This window comes from Zophobas morio, unplaced genomic scaffold, assembly GCF_036711695.1.
Source record: "Zophobas morio isolate AGI-343-1 ecotype UQ-CSIRO unplaced genomic scaffold, CSIRO_AGI_Zmor_V1 ptg000041l, whole genome shotgun sequence".
In the NCBI taxonomy this organism is placed as follows: Eukaryota; Metazoa; Arthropoda; class Insecta; order Coleoptera; family Tenebrionidae; genus Zophobas; species Zophobas morio.
This window is the reverse complement of record NW_026972146.1, coordinates 892,084-910,550: the sequence shown is the minus strand read 5'-3', so window position 1 is coordinate 910,550 and position 18,467 is coordinate 892,084. Positions and strand designations below refer to the sequence as shown.

Below are 18,467 nucleotides of genomic sequence, written 5' to 3'. Positions count from 1 at the left end.
TGAATAACACGATACTGAAAAACATGTTTTTAATTTCTCGTAAACAAATAAGGATTTTGCAGTTTAGCTCCGCCCTCTTGGCTGACGATGAATAAAAAAATATATCACAATTGAGACAGGGCGGGTGGGCGGGGCTACATTTTTACTTTCTTTTCTTAATATGTGTAGACTTATTTCAACAACAAGAAACTTAAAACATGTCTAAAATTTTTGTAGTAATCGACATCAATTGGTCAAAGGTTATTTAGACAGAACTTCCTTCGTCTCTGGAAAAAGTCGCCAAAAAAAACGAAAAACAAGGTGACAAAATAAGATTTAAAGAAAAAGACACACTAAAGGCAAAAAAATATTAATTTTATTCGTCCACTTGTAGCTTTTATAATAGGTACGCCACTGCTCCCAAACGTCGCCGCAGGTTACTAGTTATCGACATTACAGATCCCTGTCGTCCATGTCCTAACCTCAAATCTTGTTTACATTATTACCCCCTAAATGGCTTCAAAACCCATGAACGACGTCGATCCCCTAAAAGACGAACGCAGCGGGAACCTCCGCGAGGTCGGCTCCCAGGCCATTTGGAGCCTCTCGTCGTGCAAACCCGGTAAGTGAGGTTATGTCCCGTCAACTCGTAACGCCCCAATTCCAGGTTTCGGGGTCGACCAGCTGCGGGACGACCGCGACGACACGTACTGGCAGTCCGACGGGCAGCTGCCCCACCTAGTCAACGTCCAATTCCAGCGAAAAACCACAGTCAGCGACATTTACATCTACACTGACTATAAGCTAGACGAGAGCTACACCCCCAGCCGCATTTCCATCAGAGTGGGAAGCCACTTCAACGACCTCCAGGAAATCGAAGTCGTCATGTTATCAGAGCCGTCGGGGTGGGTGCACATCCCCATTAAAGACATCAGGGATAAGCCAATAAGGGTTTTCATGATCCAGATAGCTGTGACTAGTAATCACCAAAATGGCAGGGACACGCACATGAGGCAGATTAAAATTTATAGCCCCATTGAGAGTCAAGGGTTGGCTATTGATAGTTTTATGAATTTTTCAACTGTGGAGTTTCAACAATATGCCACTATTAGGTAGAGTAAATAAAGTTTTTTTGAATATGAGAAATGAGGGGTTTTTTTACCTGTCCACAAAAAGTGACCTTGAGGAGGAGTTGGATTTGTGTTGTGTAGCGTAATGGATGTGGTTTTAAAGCTGGGGCTGCTGGTGGGTTATTTCGCCCAAGTGTGGTGCAACGATTTTTTAACAACCAATTTTTTTGAAAATTTACAAGGACACCCTTTAATAGGTATAACAACGCAGTTATAGTTCTAGATTAAATGATTATTTTTTAGCTGGGAAGGGTCTAGACGTTGGTTCTAAACACTTTATTGAAGCGCAAATCGCCAACTACGTTGACCTGGTGACAGGGGGAAAACCACCCTCCCTTAAGAAAAAACGCAGTTTATTGGATAAATTTACAAAAAGCGACAACGGTAAGGTTTAACATGACGAGTTTGACTTGGCCTCCACCCCAAAAATGTCCTTAAAAATATACCCACATTGATGGTCCTCTAAAAACTTAAACAACTCCCCCATATCCATATGATTACACTTAATATTATTATTATGGAACACCCTCTCTTCAAAAGTTCGAAATTTTAAAAAATCTTCACTTGACTCGCTACACTGCTCACTAATTTTACAAAAAATCCGTTTCCAATTCATGGCTTTAATCTCCTGCCACCACTCATTACAATCACTCGTCGTCCCCTCCACGCAGATAATTCCGGGCTTGCCCGGCATACAAAACCCCGTAATATTCAACTTGAGGGCTAAATCCAGAATCTCCTTTCTCTTACTTTTGCTATAAATATGGTGCGAATAAATCCAGTAGCGCACTAGAGTTTCGTTCTTCTCGATTGTTGGCTCCTCCACTTGCTCCAGAACCACGTAGTTTTCGGCATTGTCTTGTAGCCACGAAATCGCTGAAAAAATGCACTCTTCACCCCGGTTTAAACCACCAATAAACTCGGTTAAATCCTTATTTATAGCGGCGTGTTGTTGCTTGTTGAGTTTGTGGTTCCGGACGTAGAGGTCGGGCTCGGCGTCTGGGTACTCATGCGACAAGTTTATACAAAGTTCGAACTTCTGTTTATCGACGAGGAGGTTCACAGTGAGGTCCAAATAATTAGGGAGATCGGGGATTCGTCCCTCCACGAAAGCATTGACGTGGGCTAGGACATTCAGATCCTCGACCCGCAGCTCCTCACGGGTGTACATAGACTGGAGAGTCTCCAGCTCAGATAGTTGTACTTGGAGGTTCTGGGTGATTTTGGCCACTTCCGACGGGTTCATCTCTGAAACAAAACAATTCAATTCATATTTATTCCAGGAATTCATTTATTAAATGGGGTGAAACCAACAGCTACCATCCCCGTCCGGTTCCCCGAAGACATCCAACTATTCACCCAGAAGTCCCACAACTTCGCCGCCGCCTTAGAAAGCCCAAGTGTCAAACAAAGCGCCAATTATTTAGTGGTATTTACAAACAACAACAATACTTTCACCGAAAGCGCTAGGACTCGGGTGGTGAATGGTACCAAGCTTGCTGTTATCAACCTCGACAACTCGACTTTAATAGCGGTGGCGGAAAATGGTGCCCGGAAACATAATTTTCACGAGAAGTCGGGTATTTATCAGTTTAGTGGTGACGGACTTGTTAAAATCCAGTCACTTGATATGCATTACGCCCGCGATGTGCTTTTTTGGAAAGTGCACGACGAGATTTACCTGGGTGTAGCTCAGTTTACGTCGGATCGGAGTGGCCTTGAAGTCCCGATTTACAAGTGGTTGGGGAAACATTTCGATTTGGTGCAACGACTCGGGGCCACAGGGGCCCGAAAAATCACCCACTTTGTCATAGATGGTGCGAGTTTTCTAGCAGTGGCTAATTTTAAAAACATCGAAAACAAAACACGAATTTATTCCGACATATATAAATATGAATATCACGTGGAAAAGTATGAGTTGTACCAGAGAATTCTAACACAGGCTTGCAGCGATATTCAAGTTTTCTCTTTTCGTAGTGACAGGAAAAAAGACACGTTTTTGGTGGTTGCCAATTCTTATGATTTTGGTAAATAAGCACTTTTCGTTTTTTTTTTTTCAAAATTAATAATCGTTTTAGATTCGGATGGCGATATAAATTATGACACGGATTCGATAGTGTATAAATTCATCGATGGCTATTTTATCCCGTTTCAAAGTATCCGAGTGGCTGCAGTGCAACAGTGGATACCAGTCGAAGTAGAAAATGAATTTCGGGATTCACACGATTTCGTCCTTTTCGCGTCCTCGCGCTTCGAAGGACTCAAAGCTTACCAATATGATGGTTGGTCGTTCATGGAAGTTCCTCAAAAGTTGCCCGAGATTCTCACGAAAACGGGGATAAAGGCTGTCGTTTTTGGAAACAATTCAATCGGTAAGTACCCGCTTTTTATTTTTCGACGGTTTATGATCTCTAGAGTACGGAAAAAGTGGTCTCCCATTTCCGCCTGTCTGTCTGTCTGACTGTTTGTCGTCTGTGTCGATTTTTATTAGACATATAATCTCCTAACTCTAAGCTATTGGTCCGATTGAGTTTTCACCCTAGATATCCAAATTTTTGGGGAAAAAATCAAAATTGTACATATAATAGGTAATATTTAACAATTTAACTTTAAAAAATTGATGACGTCATCTCAAATTTTGCGTATAGCACGTTTATTTTAATTTTAACTTATAAAGGTTATCATAAAAAAAATAAATTCCCAAAATTAAATCTCATAATTTTTCTAAAAAACTGGACCAATTTTTTGACATCATAATTTTTTGGTTTTTCAACTTAAATTTTCTCGATTTTTCAATTTCTCGATTTCCAAATTTTAAAATTTTTCGTTTCTTCAATATTTCGATTTGCAATTTTTCGATTTTTTAGTTTTTCTATTTTTAATTTTTAATTTTTCAATTTTTCGACTTCCAAATTTTTCGATTTTTAATTTTCCAATTTTAGTCGGTACTTTCAATTTTTTCGATTTTTCGTTTTCCATTTTTTAGTTTCTCAATTTTTAATTTTTCGACTTTTCTATTTTTCGTTTCTTTTTTTAAGTTCTTGACTTTTATTTTTCGATTTTTCATTTTCTCGATTTTTAATTTGTCAATATTCCGAGTTCCAAATTTTTCGATTTTACGTTTCTTCAATGCTTCGATTTGCAATTTTTCCATTTTCATTTTTCGATTTTTTACTTTCTCAATTTTTAATTTTACGATTTTTCAATTTTTCGATCTTTCAATTTTTTTAAGTTCTTAATTTTTAGTTTCTTCAATTTTTCACTTTCTTATTTAATAATTTTTCAATTTTGCAATATTTTGATTTTTTAGTTTCTCAAATTTTCAATTTTCGTTTCTGCAGTTTTTAAGTTGATTTTTATTTTTCATTTTTTTCTTATTTTTTTTATTTTTCGTTTCTTCGGTTTTTTAAGTCGTTGATTTTTATTTTTCAATTCATTTTTTCAATTTTTAATTTTTCGTTTCTTCAAATTTTCAGGTTCTTATTTATCATAATTTTTCATTTTCTCGATTTTTAATTTTTCAATTTTTCGATTTTTCGTTTTTCAGTTTTTTTGCTTCCTCAATTTTTAATTTTTCGATTTTTCTATTTTTCGTTTCGTCAATTTTTTAAGTTCTTTACAATTTTTTGATTTTTTAACTTTTCGTTTTTTCGATTCTTCATCTTATTTCACATTTTCATTTTCTGGACTCTTAATTTTTCAGTTTATCAGTTTCCAAATTTTTCGATTTTTCGTTTTGTCAATTTTTTACTTTCTCAATTTTTAAATTTTTGGTTTCTTTAATTTTTTAAATTCTTGATTTTTATTTTTCAATTTTTCATTTTCTCGATTTTTAATTTTTCAATATTCCGACTAAACAATTTTTCGGTTTTACGTTTCTTCAATGCTTCGATTTGCAATTTTTAATTTTTCGATTTTTCAATTTTTCGTTTCTTCAATTTTTTAAGTTCTTGATTTTTAGTTTTTAATTTTTCAACTTTGCAATTTTTTTAGTTTTTGATTTTTTGTTTCTTCAATTTTTCACGTTCTTATTTCATAATTTTTCAATTTTGCAATTTTTCGATTTTTTAGTTTCTCAATTTTTTATTTTTCGTTTCTTCAGTTTTTTAAGTTGTTGATTTTTATTTTTCAATTTATTTTTTTTTATTTCTTTATTTTTCGTTTCTTCGATTTTTTAAGTTGTTGATTTTACTTTTTCAATTTATTTTTTGATTTTTTAATTTTTCGTTTCTTCAAATTTTCAAGTTCTTATCATAATTTTTCATTTCCTCGATTTGCTATTTTTTCATTTTTCATTTTTTCAATTTTTTGATTTTTTAATATTTCGTTTTTTCGATTTTTCACATTCTTATTTCATAATTTTTCATTTTCTGGACTTTTAAATTTTCAATTTATCAGTTTCCAAATTTTTCAATTTTTCGTTTCTTGAATGTTTCATGCTTTTTTCATTTTTTATTTTCTCGATTTTTAATTTTTCAATTTTTGGACTTCCAAATTTTTCGATTTATTGTTTCTTCAATTTTTTAAATTCTTGATTTTTATTTTTCGATTTCCAAATTTTTTGATTTTTCGTTCTTCAATGTTTCGATTTGCTATTTTTCCATTTTTCATTTTTCGATTGTTTAGTTTCTCAATTTTTGATTTTTCGTTTCTTTGATTTTTGAAATTTTTCATTTTCTCGATTTTTAATTTTTCAATTTTCGGACTTCCAAATTTTTCGATTTTTCGTTCTTCAATGTTTCGATTTGCGATTTTTCGATTTTTTAGTTTCTTAATTTTTAATTTTTCGATTTTTCAATTTTCGTTTCTTCAAATTTTCAAGTTCTTATTTATCATAATTTTTCATTTTCTCGATTTTAAATTGTTCAATTTTTCAACTTCCAAATTTTTCTATTTTTCATTTTTTCAATTTTTTAAGTTCTTGATTTTTATTTTTCAATTTTTTGATTTTTAAATATTTCGTTTTTTCGATTTTTCACATTCTTATTTCATAATTTTTCATTTTCTGGACTTTTCATTTTTCAATTTATCGTTTTTAAAATTTTTTGATTTTTCGTTTCTTCAATTTTTCACGTTCTTGTTTCATAATTTTTTATTTTCTCGATTTTTAATTTTTCAATTTTCCGACTTCCAAATTTTTCGATTTGCAATTTTTCCATATTTCATTTCTTCAATTTTTCAAGTTCTTGATTTTTATTTTTTGATTTTTTAATATTTCGTTTTTTCGATTTTTCACATTCTTATTTCATAATTTTTCATTTTCTGGACTTTAATTTTTCAATTTATCGTTTTTCAAATTTTTTGATTTTTCGTTTCTTCAATTTTTTAAATTCTTGATTTTTATTTTTCAATTTTTAGTTTTCTCTATTTTTATTTTTTCAATTTTCTGACTTCCAAATGTTTCGTTTGCAATTTTGCCATTTTTCATTTTTCGATTTTTCAGTTGCTCAATTTTTAATTTTTCGATTTTTTAAATCTCATTTTTTGATTTTTCGATTTTTCAATTTTTTAAATTTTTGATTTTTTTTCCAATTTTTCATTTTCTCGATTTTTAATTTTTCAATTTTCCGACTTCCAAATTTTTCGATTTGCAATTTTTCCATTTTTTTAGTCTCTCAACTTTTAATTTTTCGATTTTTCAATTGTTCATTTCTTCAATTTTTCAAGTTCTTGATTTTCAAACTTTTGGGTTTTTCGTTTCTTCAATGTTTCGATTTACAATTTTTCCATTTTTCGATTTTTCAAATTTTCATTTCTTCAATTTTACCATTTTTTGATTTTTTAATTCTTCGTTTTTTTGAACTTTCACGTTCCTATTTCATAATTTTTTATTTTCTGGGCTTAATTTTGCAATTTTTCGATTTTTCATACATATTTCGATTTTTTTAGTTTCTCAAATTTTAATTTTTCAATTTTACATTTTTTTGATATATCAATTTTTCGTTTCTTCGATTTTTCACGTCCTTATTTAATAATTTTTCATTTTCTCGATTTTAAATTGTTCAATTTTTCGGCTACGAAATTTTTCGATTTTTTAGTTTCCCAATTTTTAATTTTTATTTTTCAATTATTCAATTTTACAATTTTTTGATTTTTTAATTTTTCGTTTCTTCTCCACTCTAACTTTCATTTAAATAAATAAAAAAATCTTATTTAATTAAGTTCTTATTTCATGATTTTTCGAATTACAATTTTTTTATATTACAATTTTTGTTTTTTCTTCTTTGATTTTATAATTTTTAGATTTCACAATTTTTGAGTTTTTCGATTCTCCAATTTCAAGTTTTTTATTTTTCATTTTCTGGCGTTTTTAATTTTCATTTTCTCGGCTTTATATCACAATTTTTCGTTTTGTCATTTCCCTTATTTTTTCAATGTTTCTTTGGATTTTATAATTTTTCGTTTAATCAATTTTCCAAATTTTCAGTCTCTGATTTTTCAGTACTTCGATTTTCCAATTTTTAAATTTTTCAATTTTGCAATTTTTCCATTTTTTGATTCGGAAAGTTGAAAAATCGTAAAATTGGAAAGAAGAAAAAATACGAAACTGAAAAATTTCACCATGAAAAAATAAAGAAAATTAATAACAAACGAAAATTTGCAAAAATAAAGAAACTAAAAAAATCAAACAAAAAATTGCAAATCGAAAATTTAAAAAAATGAAAAACTGAAGTCAAAAAATTGAAAAATCAAAAAAATGAAAAATTACAAAACCTAAAATTTTTTCCTATTTAATTAAAACCCCCACGACCTTCCAGTGGTGGCCAACAAAAACAACCCCGGCAAAACCCCGAACGTCTTCAGCTTACAATTCAAGCACGAACAACGCGTCGACGCCATTTTCGCCGACATGACGCACTGGTGCGACCAACGCTTAAAAAAAGTCGAGGAACTAACCACCGACGAAATTTTCGACGCAGTGGTCGGCAAAACCGAGCGAGGCGACATCGAAGAAACCGAAGACAAAGAAATCCAGTCCAGAATCGACATCTTAACCCTCACCCTCGACGAATTAATCGCCAACGCTCAAAACCTCGCCGCAGACGAAATTATTTTCAACAACGCCACCTTCATCGACAATTTGAACACCACAACGATAAACAACTTCGACACAGAAAATTTACTAGAAAACGTGCTAGATACACAAGATGGGTTTGAAATAGAAGAAGCGACAATAGAGTCCATGGAGGTTGACAATTTGCGCACGCCGAAAAAGATCAACGGGCGCGATGTCAAAACGCTGCTGCGAGCGTCAGACGATTTGACGCTGGACTCGTTGACAGTCGGGGGCACTTTGACAATTCCGGAGGGTGTCAACGTCAATGGGACCGTCAACGGAGTGTCAATTACACCGCGAAAGCTTCTCCTACGACGGGGTGACCAGGAATTTTCGTATCCGCTGCGAATCGACGCAGCTAAAGTTGACAACTTAGCCACAAAATTATTAAACGGTGAAAACTTGACAAGACTCGAATTGTCAAACACCACACTTCAAATTGACTACGTTTCTAACTTAACAGTGGCTAATTTGTCCCTCGGTGGCTACGTTAACGACGTGCACACCCCCACTCTTCAAAAATACGCGTTGACGAAAACCGGAAACCAAGAGGTCAAATTTTTCGTCTTTGACACCCTCCATGGTGACAATCTCGACGTTGTTGGCTACATTTCGGGAAAAAAATTGTCAGATTTGATACCCACACACGGGGTCAACGTGTCCATCAACCAAGACCTCATTTTCAACCACCTCTTCATCAACGAGCTCGAAATTCGGGACTCGTTGAACGGAATATCAGTCAAAGACGGACGCTTGGACGTTCTGCTTAAAAACCACTCCCTCGAACAGGAAATCACCGGCGATAAAACGTTCGATGACGTTATCATCAACGAAGCGATTTGGCTCCAAGGACACATCAACAGCAAAAATTTGGAAAAAATGAACCCCGTGGTGGCTATCAACGACAACGTTTTTTTGGAAGGGGACAAAGTCGTGACCGGGTTGGTCGAAGTTGAGGGTGTGGTTCAAGTCAACGACGTATTGACAACTGATGGTACTTACTCGTTTACAAAAGTGGAATCTGAAGGTCTCCGATTGACAACGAAGGAAGTCAAGCCGCACTTGTACTTTCTGCAACAGTTGAGCGTTGATCAGGTTGTCGTTGACACGATCAACAACCACAGTCCGCGCGATTTCGTCGTTACGGGGACTGAAGAGCCACAAATAATCCACAGTGTCAAAGTTTTTTTGGGAGATTTGACAACAACGGGGGAGACGAACGCACTAAAGATCAACGATGTGGAAGTTGAAGAGTTGGAAAACGACGTTTTAAAAATGGGAGGAGATCAAGTAATCGTCGGTAAACACCATATCAGACACTTGGTAGCTGATAAGTACGACACAGATTAAGATTAAATCATCTCGGTTATCTTTTAATATTTTGTAGGGTTTTGAGCAACGTCACCACTTTTGATAAAAACTTAACAATCGAGGCGTCTGCAGACAATTTGACTATCAACGACAACTTTAAAGCGGGTGTTGTCAAAGCAAAAACACTATCAATCAAGGGGTTAGTCAACGACTTAGCGTTCAATCAAATCGTTGACGATACGGTAACTAAAGACACAAATCGTGTCATTGGTGGCCACAAGCACTTCAACAACCTCACCACTAACACCGTCACAGTCGAAAATCGCGTCTATATTGATCAAATCCCTGACAAAATAGACGAACTAAGATTAGACGGTCCACTAAACATTAAAAACATAAAAATCGACAATCTCTACTTTGACAAAAAATGCAACCAAGTCGATAAAGTCGACTTCGATGGGTTCGATGGTAGCACCAATGGTACCATAGTCACCCGTGACCAAAACCTCGACACTGTCACCATCTACGGCCACACTTTTATCAAATCTAATAAAATCGGTAACACCAGAATCGACGATTTGGTCGACAATAGTGTCAAACTAGACGAACCACACGAATTCAATTTCGCCAATTTCGGTAACTTTTAGTTTTTTTGTGGACCCGAATAACTGACAATTTCAGAGTCTGGTGTCATTTCCAAAAACTTTGTCAAGCTCGACGGCCACGTTGAAAATTTTGACTTCGACAACGTCATTTTTTCCGATCAACCAGATTCCGTAATTTTTGACGACAAAACCTTCGACAATTTGACGGTCAACGGAAATGTCAATTGTCAAGCGTCTGTCAACGGTGTCAATTTGACGCAGTTTTGTCTGTTCGCGATGGGTCAAACCGAAAACAAAAGTCTGGCGATTTTGGGTACAAAACTGAACTGTGTCTTTGATAATAATAATAATAATAACATAATTGTAGGTAACGCATTTTTTGCCAAAGGGCCTAAACTTGGTCACTTAAACGGCGCCGATGTCAAAACAATCAAACAGGAGGCGTGGTTTACCGATCAAGACACCACTTTGATTGGTTCGGTTGACTTTGACGACGTCATTTTCAAAAACGATATCAACGTTGACGTAAGTTAGTCACCTTTGTGATAATCGTTTGACCTTTTTTTTAGGGTTTCGTCGACAATATTAGTCTGAGTCTTCTCCACCAAAACTACTTGAGTAAAACCAAACCACAAAACATCACCGCGCTGTTCTCTTTCGAAAGCGAGCTCGTTTTTGAAAGTGACGTCACCGTTCCGAATATCACTATCACCAGTGGCGTGGTCAACGGGGTTAATTTGGACGAATTCGTCCGAACGGCGCTACTAGACGACAGCGACCAAGTTTTCGAAACTCCGGTGTTTTTCGAAAATTGCCTCGTCCTAAGTAACTTTGTCTAAAATCTAAACCCCAATAACTCGTTTCGGTTTAAGACTTGACTGGAGAGTTCACCGTCAACGGGTTACGACTAGATAAGGACGTTATGCTCTCGAACAAGGTCAATATGGTCACGGGGACTAAAATTTTCAAAAATTTGAACACGGATTCGTTGAAATTGGACCGAAATATTAAAATTCAGGGTGTCGATGTTCTGGATTGGTTCAAGAATTCGGTGCTTACGACGACGAGTTTCAACATTACCGGGTTCAAGAGTTTCAAGAATGCGGTTTTCCGGAATGGACTCCAGTAATGAGGTGCGTTAAAATTTTTGGTTTTTATTGGAAGCGAATTTTGTAGGGTTGGGGGCACGATGAACGGGCTAATTTTTGATGTAGACAATATTATGGTCAAAGATAGCCCTCAAGTAATCACGGGGCTCAAAAGTGTACGCGCCGACCCTGTACACCCAGTTGTTTTCAAAGGGATTAAACTTAAAGGCTCCCTGAACCAGGTCGACGTTAATGACTTAGTAAACAACCAGGTAAGACTTTTTTTAAATAAAATAATACAAAATTTTTGTTTTTGTGTTATTTTTTGTTAATTTTTATTTATTTAATTACCTTTTTTAAATGTGACTGAAACAAATTTTGAACTCTAGAACAGTGATGACCCCTAGAGTAAGAAAAAAATAGGTCTCCCGTTTTCGTCCGTCTGTCAGTCCATCTGTCTGTCTGTCTGTCTGAGTTTTTACTTGTGATTTATCATTGCGTTGATATTTTTTAGATTTACTTATACAGGTGGCTCAAAAAAATTAATTAATGTGTCAATTTATTTTATTTTTTTCAGTTTAAAATTTTTGAATTTTTGAATTTTTCAATCTTTCGATTTTTCAAAATTTTGGTTCGAATAAATTTGCTCTTTTAGTTAAAAATCGAAAAATGAGAAATCGAGAAAACGAACAGTTTTAAATTAATAATAAAAAAATTGCAGCTTTGTAACGTTAAAAATTGAAAAATCGAAAGATTGGAATTAAAAACTGCAAAATTGTAAAACAAATTATCAAACGATATATTCAAAAGTTGAAAAATCTAAAAATGAAAAAAAATTATATGAAAACTGAAATTTCGAATTCGGATTCCCAAGATTTCGTTTTCTCAATTTTTCCATATTTCAATTTTTCATTTTCCGATTATACAGTTTTACAATTTTCCGATTTCTCTTCTATCCGATTCTTCAATTTTTCGATTTTTGATATTCTAATTTTTTGATTTTTCAATTTTAAACTTTTCGGTTTTTCGATTTCAATTTTTCTTCCAACTTTCGAATTTTTCAATTTTTCAATTTTTGATTTTTCAGTTTCCCGAATTTCGATTTTTTAATTTTACAATTTTTCAAATTTCCGATTTTTCAGTTATTTAATTTTAAAAAATACCAAGAAAACGGACACTTATTTTTTTCAATTGATTGGTTTTTGATTTTTTGCCACCGAAATTTTGGAGAGAGATAAAAGGTAGATTTTGATCAGCGAGTTGCTATGTTTACCCTAACTTTAAAACATCCGAAAATTTTGTTTTTAATTTTCAATTTTTAACTGCATATTCAATTTTAAATTTTTGAATTTTTCGATTTTTCGTAATTTCAGTTCGAATAAATTTGTTCTTTTAGCTAAAAAATCGAAAAATGACAAATCGTGGAAAGGAAAAATTTTAACTTGAGAACTTGAACAATTAAAAATCAAAAAATTACAAAATCGTAAAACAAATTTTTCAAAAGTTGAAAATCTAAAAACTAAAAAAAAAAATTAAAACTGGAATTTTTTGAATTCGATTTTGTAAGATTTTTTTTAAATTTTTCGATATTTCAATTTTGGATTTTCCGATTATACAGTTGCACAATTTTCCGATTTCTCAGTTTGTCGATTTTTGATTTTTTAATTTCTTCGTTTTTCCCCCTTTTTTGTGTTCCTCTTTTTCTGTTTTTTTTCCTCCACTTTTTGTCATACTTTTTGCATTCCCCCTTTGGCGATATTTTTTGTAATTTTTTCAGGACTTTTTAAAAGCTTTTTTTGGAAATTTTTGTCGCTTTTTTGTTCCTTTTTTTGGCAATTTTTCCGTTTTTTGTCTCCTCTTTCAATAGATTTTTTTGTATTCTTTTTCTGCCTTTATTTTGTGCGTCTTAATTTTGCTTTTTTTCTCTATTTCTTTCTTCTTTTCTGAGTTTTTTCCTTGCCTTTTTTGTCATTTTTAAAAATATTTTGTGGATGTTTCTCGTTTTTTTGTGGTGTTTCTTCTTTCTCCGTTTTATTGACTTTTTAGTCTTCGTGTCCCACTTTTTTGTGCGCCTTTTTTTCGTCCACTTTTTTATCTTTCTTTTTTATTGATTTTATTGCCCTCTTCTTTCCGCCTTTTTTGTCCCCTTTTTTGTCGTTTTCTAAACATTCCTTGTGAATTTTTGTTCTTTTTTTGTCTTCTTTTTTCTACCTTTATTTTGTGCGCCTTTTTTTCTGAATTTTTCTCGACATTGTCATATTTTTTGTCTTCCGTTTATACTGAATTTGTTGTCTTCTTTTCTGGAATTTTTTGAATTCGATTTTACAAGATTTTTTTTCAATTTTTCGATATTTCAATTTTGGATTGTCCGATTATACAGTTGCACAATTTTCCGATTTCTCACTTATCCGATTTTTCAATTTCTCAATTTTTGATTTTTTTATTTTTAGCAAGTATTAGCCCCGCCCACCCGCCCCTTTAAATCTTTTTTTTTACGTTTTGTTGCTTTCTTGTTTCTTTTTTGGCATTTCTTCCCTTTTTTGTCAAGTTTTTTGGTTTCCCTTTGACATATTGTTGTCTTTTTGCCTGGCTTTTTTAGTCGCATTTGTTTTATTTTATTTATTTTATTTTTCACCCAAACGTATATTTTTGTGGACTTTTTTGTTCCTTCTTTTCTGGATCTTTTACTGGCCTTTTTGTCGTTTTTTAATAGTTCTTATGAATTTTTGTTGGTTTTTTTTCTTGACTGTCATATTTTTTGTCTTCCGTTTATACTGAATTTTTTGTCGTGTTCTTTCCTGCTTTTTTTGCGGACTTTTTTGTACCTTTTTTTAATGGATGTTTCCCGCGTCTTTTCTTCTCTTTTTTTTTAATCTTTTTTGTGGATTTTTGTTGCTTTTATTCCTTTTTTTTGTCGCGTTTCTTGTCTCCCCGTTTTATTGACTTTTTGTCTTCGGTTTTCCTCTTTTTTTTTGTGTTCCTCTTTTTCTGTTTTTTTCTCCACTTTTTGTCATACTTTGGCGATATTTTTTGTATTTTTTTGGTGCATTTTTTCTGGACTTTTTAACAGTTTTTTTTTTGGAAACTTTTGTCGCTTTTTTGTTTTTTTTATCAACTTTTTTCCCTTTTTTTGTCGTGTTTTTTTGTCTTTCCTTTGACATTGTTTTCGTCTTCGTCCTTTGGTCGCATTTGTTTTATTTTATATTAGATTAAATATAATTGGGCAATAAAGAAATTGTTATTATTATTATTATTAATTAATTTTTGTGGACTTTTTTGCTCCTTCTTTTCTGGATCTTTTTTCGCATTTTTGTCGCCTTTTTGTCGTTTTTTTTAAATATTTCTTGTAAATTTTTGTCGCCTTTTTTGTTCCTTTTTTTTGGCAATTTTTTCGTTTTTTGTCTCCCCTTTTAATAGATTTTTTTATATTCTTTTTTCTGCCTTTATTTTGTGCGTCTTAATTTTGCTTTTTTTCTCTACCTTGTCATATTTTTTGTCTTCCATTTATATTCAATTGATTGTCGTCTTCTTTCCTGTCTATTATTAGTTGCATTTACGTGGACTTTTTTCTTCTTTCTTTTCTGAGTTTTTTCCTTGCCTTTTTTTTCATTTTTAAAAATATTCGTGGATTTTTCTCGTTTTTTTTTTTGTTTTTTTGTGGTGTTTCTTCTCTCTCCGTTTTATTGACTTTTTGTCTTCTTTTCCCCCCTTTTTTGTGCGCCTTTTTTTCTGCTTTTTTCTTCCACTTTTTTATATTTTTTGTCTTTCATTTTTATTGATTTTATTGCCCTCTTTCCGCCTTTTTTTGTCCCCTTTTTTGTCGTTTTCTAAATATTCCTTGTGTCGTGTTTTTCCTCTTCTCGTTTTATTAACTTTTTTGTCTTCTTTTTTCTAACTTTATTTTGTGCGCCTTTTTTTCTGCATTTTTCTCGACTTTGTCATATTTTTTGTCTTCCGTTTATACTGAATTTGTTGTCGTCTTCTTTTTTGGAATTTTTTGAATTCGATTTTATAAGATTTTTTTTCAATTTTTCAATATTTCACTTTTGGATTTTCCGACCATATAGTTGCACAATTTTTCGATTTCTCACTTATCCGATTTTTGATTTTTTAATTTTTTATTTTTAGCAAGCACTAGCCCCGCCCACCCAACCTTTATTTTCTTAGAACAATAAGTCATCTGGCAAAATCGATTTTATCTAGCAAGTACTAGTTACGCCCACCCACCCTTATTTTCTTAGAGTATATGTCATTTGCCAAAATATGTCTCATCTTGACAAGTACTCGCCCCGCCCACCCACCCTTTATTTTCTTAGAAGAGCGGGTCATCTGCCAAAATCAGTCTCATCTTGACAAATACTAATCCCGCCCACCCACCCTTTATTTTCTTACAAGAGTGGGTCATCTGCCAAAATCAGTCTTATCTTGACAAGTACTAGCCCCGCCCACCCACCCTTTATTTTCTTAGAAGAGTGGGCCATCTGCCAAAATAAGTCTTATGTTGACATATACTAGCCCCGCCCACCCACCCTTAGAGGATGTCATTTGCAAAAACCAGAATCATAGTTGACAAGATAAGATTGATTTTGGCAGATGACTTATTCTAAGAAAATAAAGGGTGGGTGGGCGGGCGGGCGGTGCTAGTACCTTTTCTTAGAAGAGTAGGTCATTTGACAAAATGAGTATTATTTTGGCAAATACTAGCCCGCTCCACCCGCCTTTTATTTTCTTAGAGGGTAGGTTATTTGGCAAGTACTAGCCCCGCCTTTATTTTCTTAGAACAATAAGTCATCTGCCAAAATCAATCTTATCTAGCAAGTACTAACCCCGCCCACCCGCCCTGTGTTTTCTTAAAGGGGATATCATTTGCCAAAATCAGTCGTATTTTAAGAAATACTAGCTCCGCTCACCCGCCCTTTATTTTCTCAGAGGATATATTTGCTAAGATAAGTCTTATTTTGGCAAATGATATATCCCCTGAGAACATAGGGGCGGGTGGGCGGGGCTAGTACTTGCTCAGATAAAACTGACTTTGGCAAACGCCATACCCTCTGAGAAAATACAGGGCGGCTGGGCGGGGCTAGAACTTGCAAAGGTAAAACTTATTTTGGCAAATGATATAAACTCTGAAAAAATAGGTGGTGGGTGGGCGGGGCTAGCACTTGTTGACTCATTTTGCCTTATTCAACTTGTAAAAACTTGTTAAATTGAAAAAGTCTTAAATTGGAAATTTCCATAGTAACGAGTTAAATTCTTAAATCTGATTGGATATTTATTTTTTAACACTGAATTTTCTGAAACACCCTATATAAGCAAATTTAAAAAATATGAACGCAGGCAGACAGACTGACGGAAACGCAGACCTATTTCTTCGTACTCTACTGACGAATATTTCAGGCGTATAAAAACCAAGCCAACGTATTTAAAACAAGCATGAACCTGTATAACAACGTCACTACCAACAACCTGGTGATCAAAAAAACCTACCAAGGTGTGAACATGTCGGAATTAATCGCGAACGTCACGAATTTGGGTGTCCTAAACAACCTATTAAACGAGTATGAGAAGCTTCTGGATATATCGTACAAACTCAAGGAGTCCATAGAAGATCAGGCTTTTTTCCTCCACCAGTATAAAATCGTCCAAACTATGAAATCAGTGACCAATAGTCACAAAATCACGTGTCCAGATGGCGCCACTAGACTGGGGATTTTGGTGACCCACGACTCTGCCACCAAAATGGATTTGTACGAATGGCACGAAGAAGAGGAACAATTTTTGATAAATGGTAGTACGAAACGTTTTACAATTAAAACTAACCTATAATTTCAGCAACAATCCATTTCGGAAAACACCCAGACTACGTTGATCAAGTTTTACAAGGTCGCTATCTTTACACTGAAGAAAATGAAGGTGACTTAACCCTTCAATATTAACACAATTTTGATTATTTTTTTTTGAAGGCAAGGGCCACTTCACCCATATGTCAAACCCCTCCATACCCCCGCTCACCATTCATACCAACTTAACCACCCACACCACTTCGTTCACCCTTCCAACCGACGAACCCTGCACTTTATTTATATACATGAATAGCCCCCCTCGCATTTTCTGTGAAACGAAAAACCAAATCGAGTTGCGCCAGATCCTTCCGCTCGTCGCATACAAGGTAAGCCGACTTAAGTTAAGTCAAACCAGTGCACTCTTTCCACTCAGGCGACATCACTCACCATCCGTGGCGCCCTCTACCTAGTCATCATCACCCAGCCGGATACCGCCACCGAGGCACGCACCGACATCTGGCGCTTCCACAACTCGCACTTTTCCCTCCACCAATCCGTGTTCGAGGCGCACCCCCAGAGCGTCTCCGCCGTCACCCACCACGGGTTCCATTACCTCGCCGTCGCCTCGGGGCACGTCCCCAGCGCCATGTACTCCGGGCGAGTCGAAATTCTGCGCTTTAACGAAGACACGCTTCACTTCGCCCCGTGGCAGAGCCTCGAGCTCGACGCCCCCACGCAGGTGGAGTTTTCAGTGTTGCCAACGCAAGAGTTGGTGCTGTTCGTCGTGACCGATAGCCCCACCGAGCCGCTGCTGGTTTTTCGTTACGAGGGGGTTGCCGGGTTCCGGTTAAAGATTACAGGGTCGGCTCTGCCGCACGTGGCGTACGTGAACCAGTTTGTGGGCGAGGCTGGACATTTCCTTGCGGCGCAGGGTTATGATGAAATGAGTGTTATGAGAGCGATTTTTAAAGGTGATGAAATTCGAAAGGGGATTTAATAATGCGAGTCATTGTGTGTTTGTATTGTATTTGGAGTGATTGTTGTTATATTCAGAGATGGATTAAACTGGATTTTTCCGAGTTTGGTGGTCTCATTTAGATAACCTTAAAATGATAAGGGGTTATGTAACGAAAGTGCGTGTCATGATGATTAGGCGGGATTGGGATGGGGGTGTTTTTGTTAGTGGGGGCGGCGAAATACCTTTGGTTGCTGGTGGTTGAGTCTCTGCACGAACATGTGGGTTTGACGTTGACGTTGACACTTGACAACTGTTTTGTTTACTATTAAACCAGTGGATTTAGTAGTGGCTAGAGAAAGGTGGCCACTTTTGACGCACATGCGCAGATATTCTTGTTTGAAATGAAAAATTGGTGCTAAATTGCGAAAAAGTTGTTTAAAGTCGTTGTTAAATGGAGCCGAATTACAAATAATTTTATAGAGCAAGATCAGGTTAAACTCGTTTTCAATCGAATGTGACTGGTCAAGGTCACACGATTATAAAAATTTTGACTCTA

General features: G+C 34.7%; 3 protein-coding genes across 4 annotated transcripts; 2 read left to right on the top strand and 1 right to left on the bottom strand.

Annotated features, from left to right (window-relative positions):
* Nucleotides 1–438: 438 nt before the first annotated feature.
* On the top strand, nt 439–1,125 carry LOC135140831 (anaphase-promoting complex subunit 10). Its single transcript, XM_064071528.1, has 2 exons — nt 439–601; nt 647–1,125. The coding sequence occupies exons 1-2, from the start codon at nt 493–495 to the stop codon at nt 1,093–1,095; spliced, it is 558 nt and encodes a 185-aa protein (XP_063927598.1). The 5' UTR covers nt 439–492; the 3' UTR covers nt 1,096–1,125.
* On the top strand, nt 1,121–18,032 carry LOC135140828 (uncharacterized). Its single transcript, XM_064071525.1, has 15 exons — nt 1,121–1,306; nt 1,353–1,493; nt 2,393–3,136; nt 3,188–3,481; nt 7,868–9,500; nt 9,554–10,113; nt 10,159–10,395; nt 10,450–10,607; nt 10,652–10,907; nt 10,955–11,207; nt 11,259–11,442; nt 16,568–16,958; nt 17,003–17,083; nt 17,134–17,339; nt 17,387–18,032. Exons 1-15 carry the CDS (start codon nt 1,195–1,197, stop codon nt 17,948–17,950), a joined length of 5,814 nt encoding a protein of 1,937 aa, XP_063927595.1. The 5' UTR covers nt 1,121–1,194; the 3' UTR covers nt 17,951–18,032.
* LOC135140830 (RWD domain-containing protein 2A) lies at nt 1,446–18,261 on the bottom strand. Of its 2 annotated transcripts, none has more exons than XM_064071526.1 (2): nt 18,154–18,261; nt 1,446–2,357 (listed from the first exon to the last, which is right to left on the bottom strand). In XM_064071526.1, the coding sequence occupies exon 2, from the start codon at nt 2,353–2,355 to the stop codon at nt 1,501–1,503; it is 855 nt and encodes a 284-aa protein (XP_063927596.1). In that variant the 5' UTR covers nt 2,356–2,357; nt 18,154–18,261; the 3' UTR covers nt 1,446–1,500. The 2 variants fall into 2 exon arrangements, with proteins under 2 accessions (XP_063927596.1, XP_063927597.1); XM_064071527.1 differs by lacking the exon at nt 18,154–18,261 and adding an exon at nt 9,169–9,258.
* Between the last annotated feature and the right edge of the window lie 206 nt (nt 18,262–18,467).

What these genes read in the sequence shown, in the direction of transcription:
- LOC135140831 (XM_064071528.1), top strand. Translation starts at nt 493, where the DNA reads ATGGCTTCAAAACCCATGAACGACGTCGATCCCCTAAAAGACGAACGC. An exon ending in CCTCTCGTCGTGCAAACCCG is followed by an intron (nt 602 to 646) that starts GTAAGTGAGGTT and finishes CCCCAATTCCAG; the next exon opens with GTTTCGGGGTCGACCAGCTG.
- LOC135140828 (XM_064071525.1), top strand. Translation starts at nt 1,195, where the DNA reads ATGGATGTGGTTTTAAAGCTGGGGCTGCTGGTGGGTTATTTCGCCCAA. An exon ending in TGCCAATTCTTATGATTTTG is followed by an intron (nt 3,137 to 3,187) that starts GTAAATAAGCAC and finishes TAATCGTTTTAG; the next exon opens with ATTCGGATGGCGATATAAAT. An exon ending in CGAAAATTGCCTCGTCCTAA is followed by an intron (nt 10,908 to 10,954) that starts GTAACTTTGTCT and finishes TTTCGGTTTAAG; the next exon opens with ACTTGACTGGAGAGTTCACC.
- LOC135140830 (XM_064071526.1), bottom strand. Translation starts at nt 2,355, where the DNA reads ATGAACCCGTCGGAAGTGGCCAAAATCACCCAGAACCTCCAAGTACAA.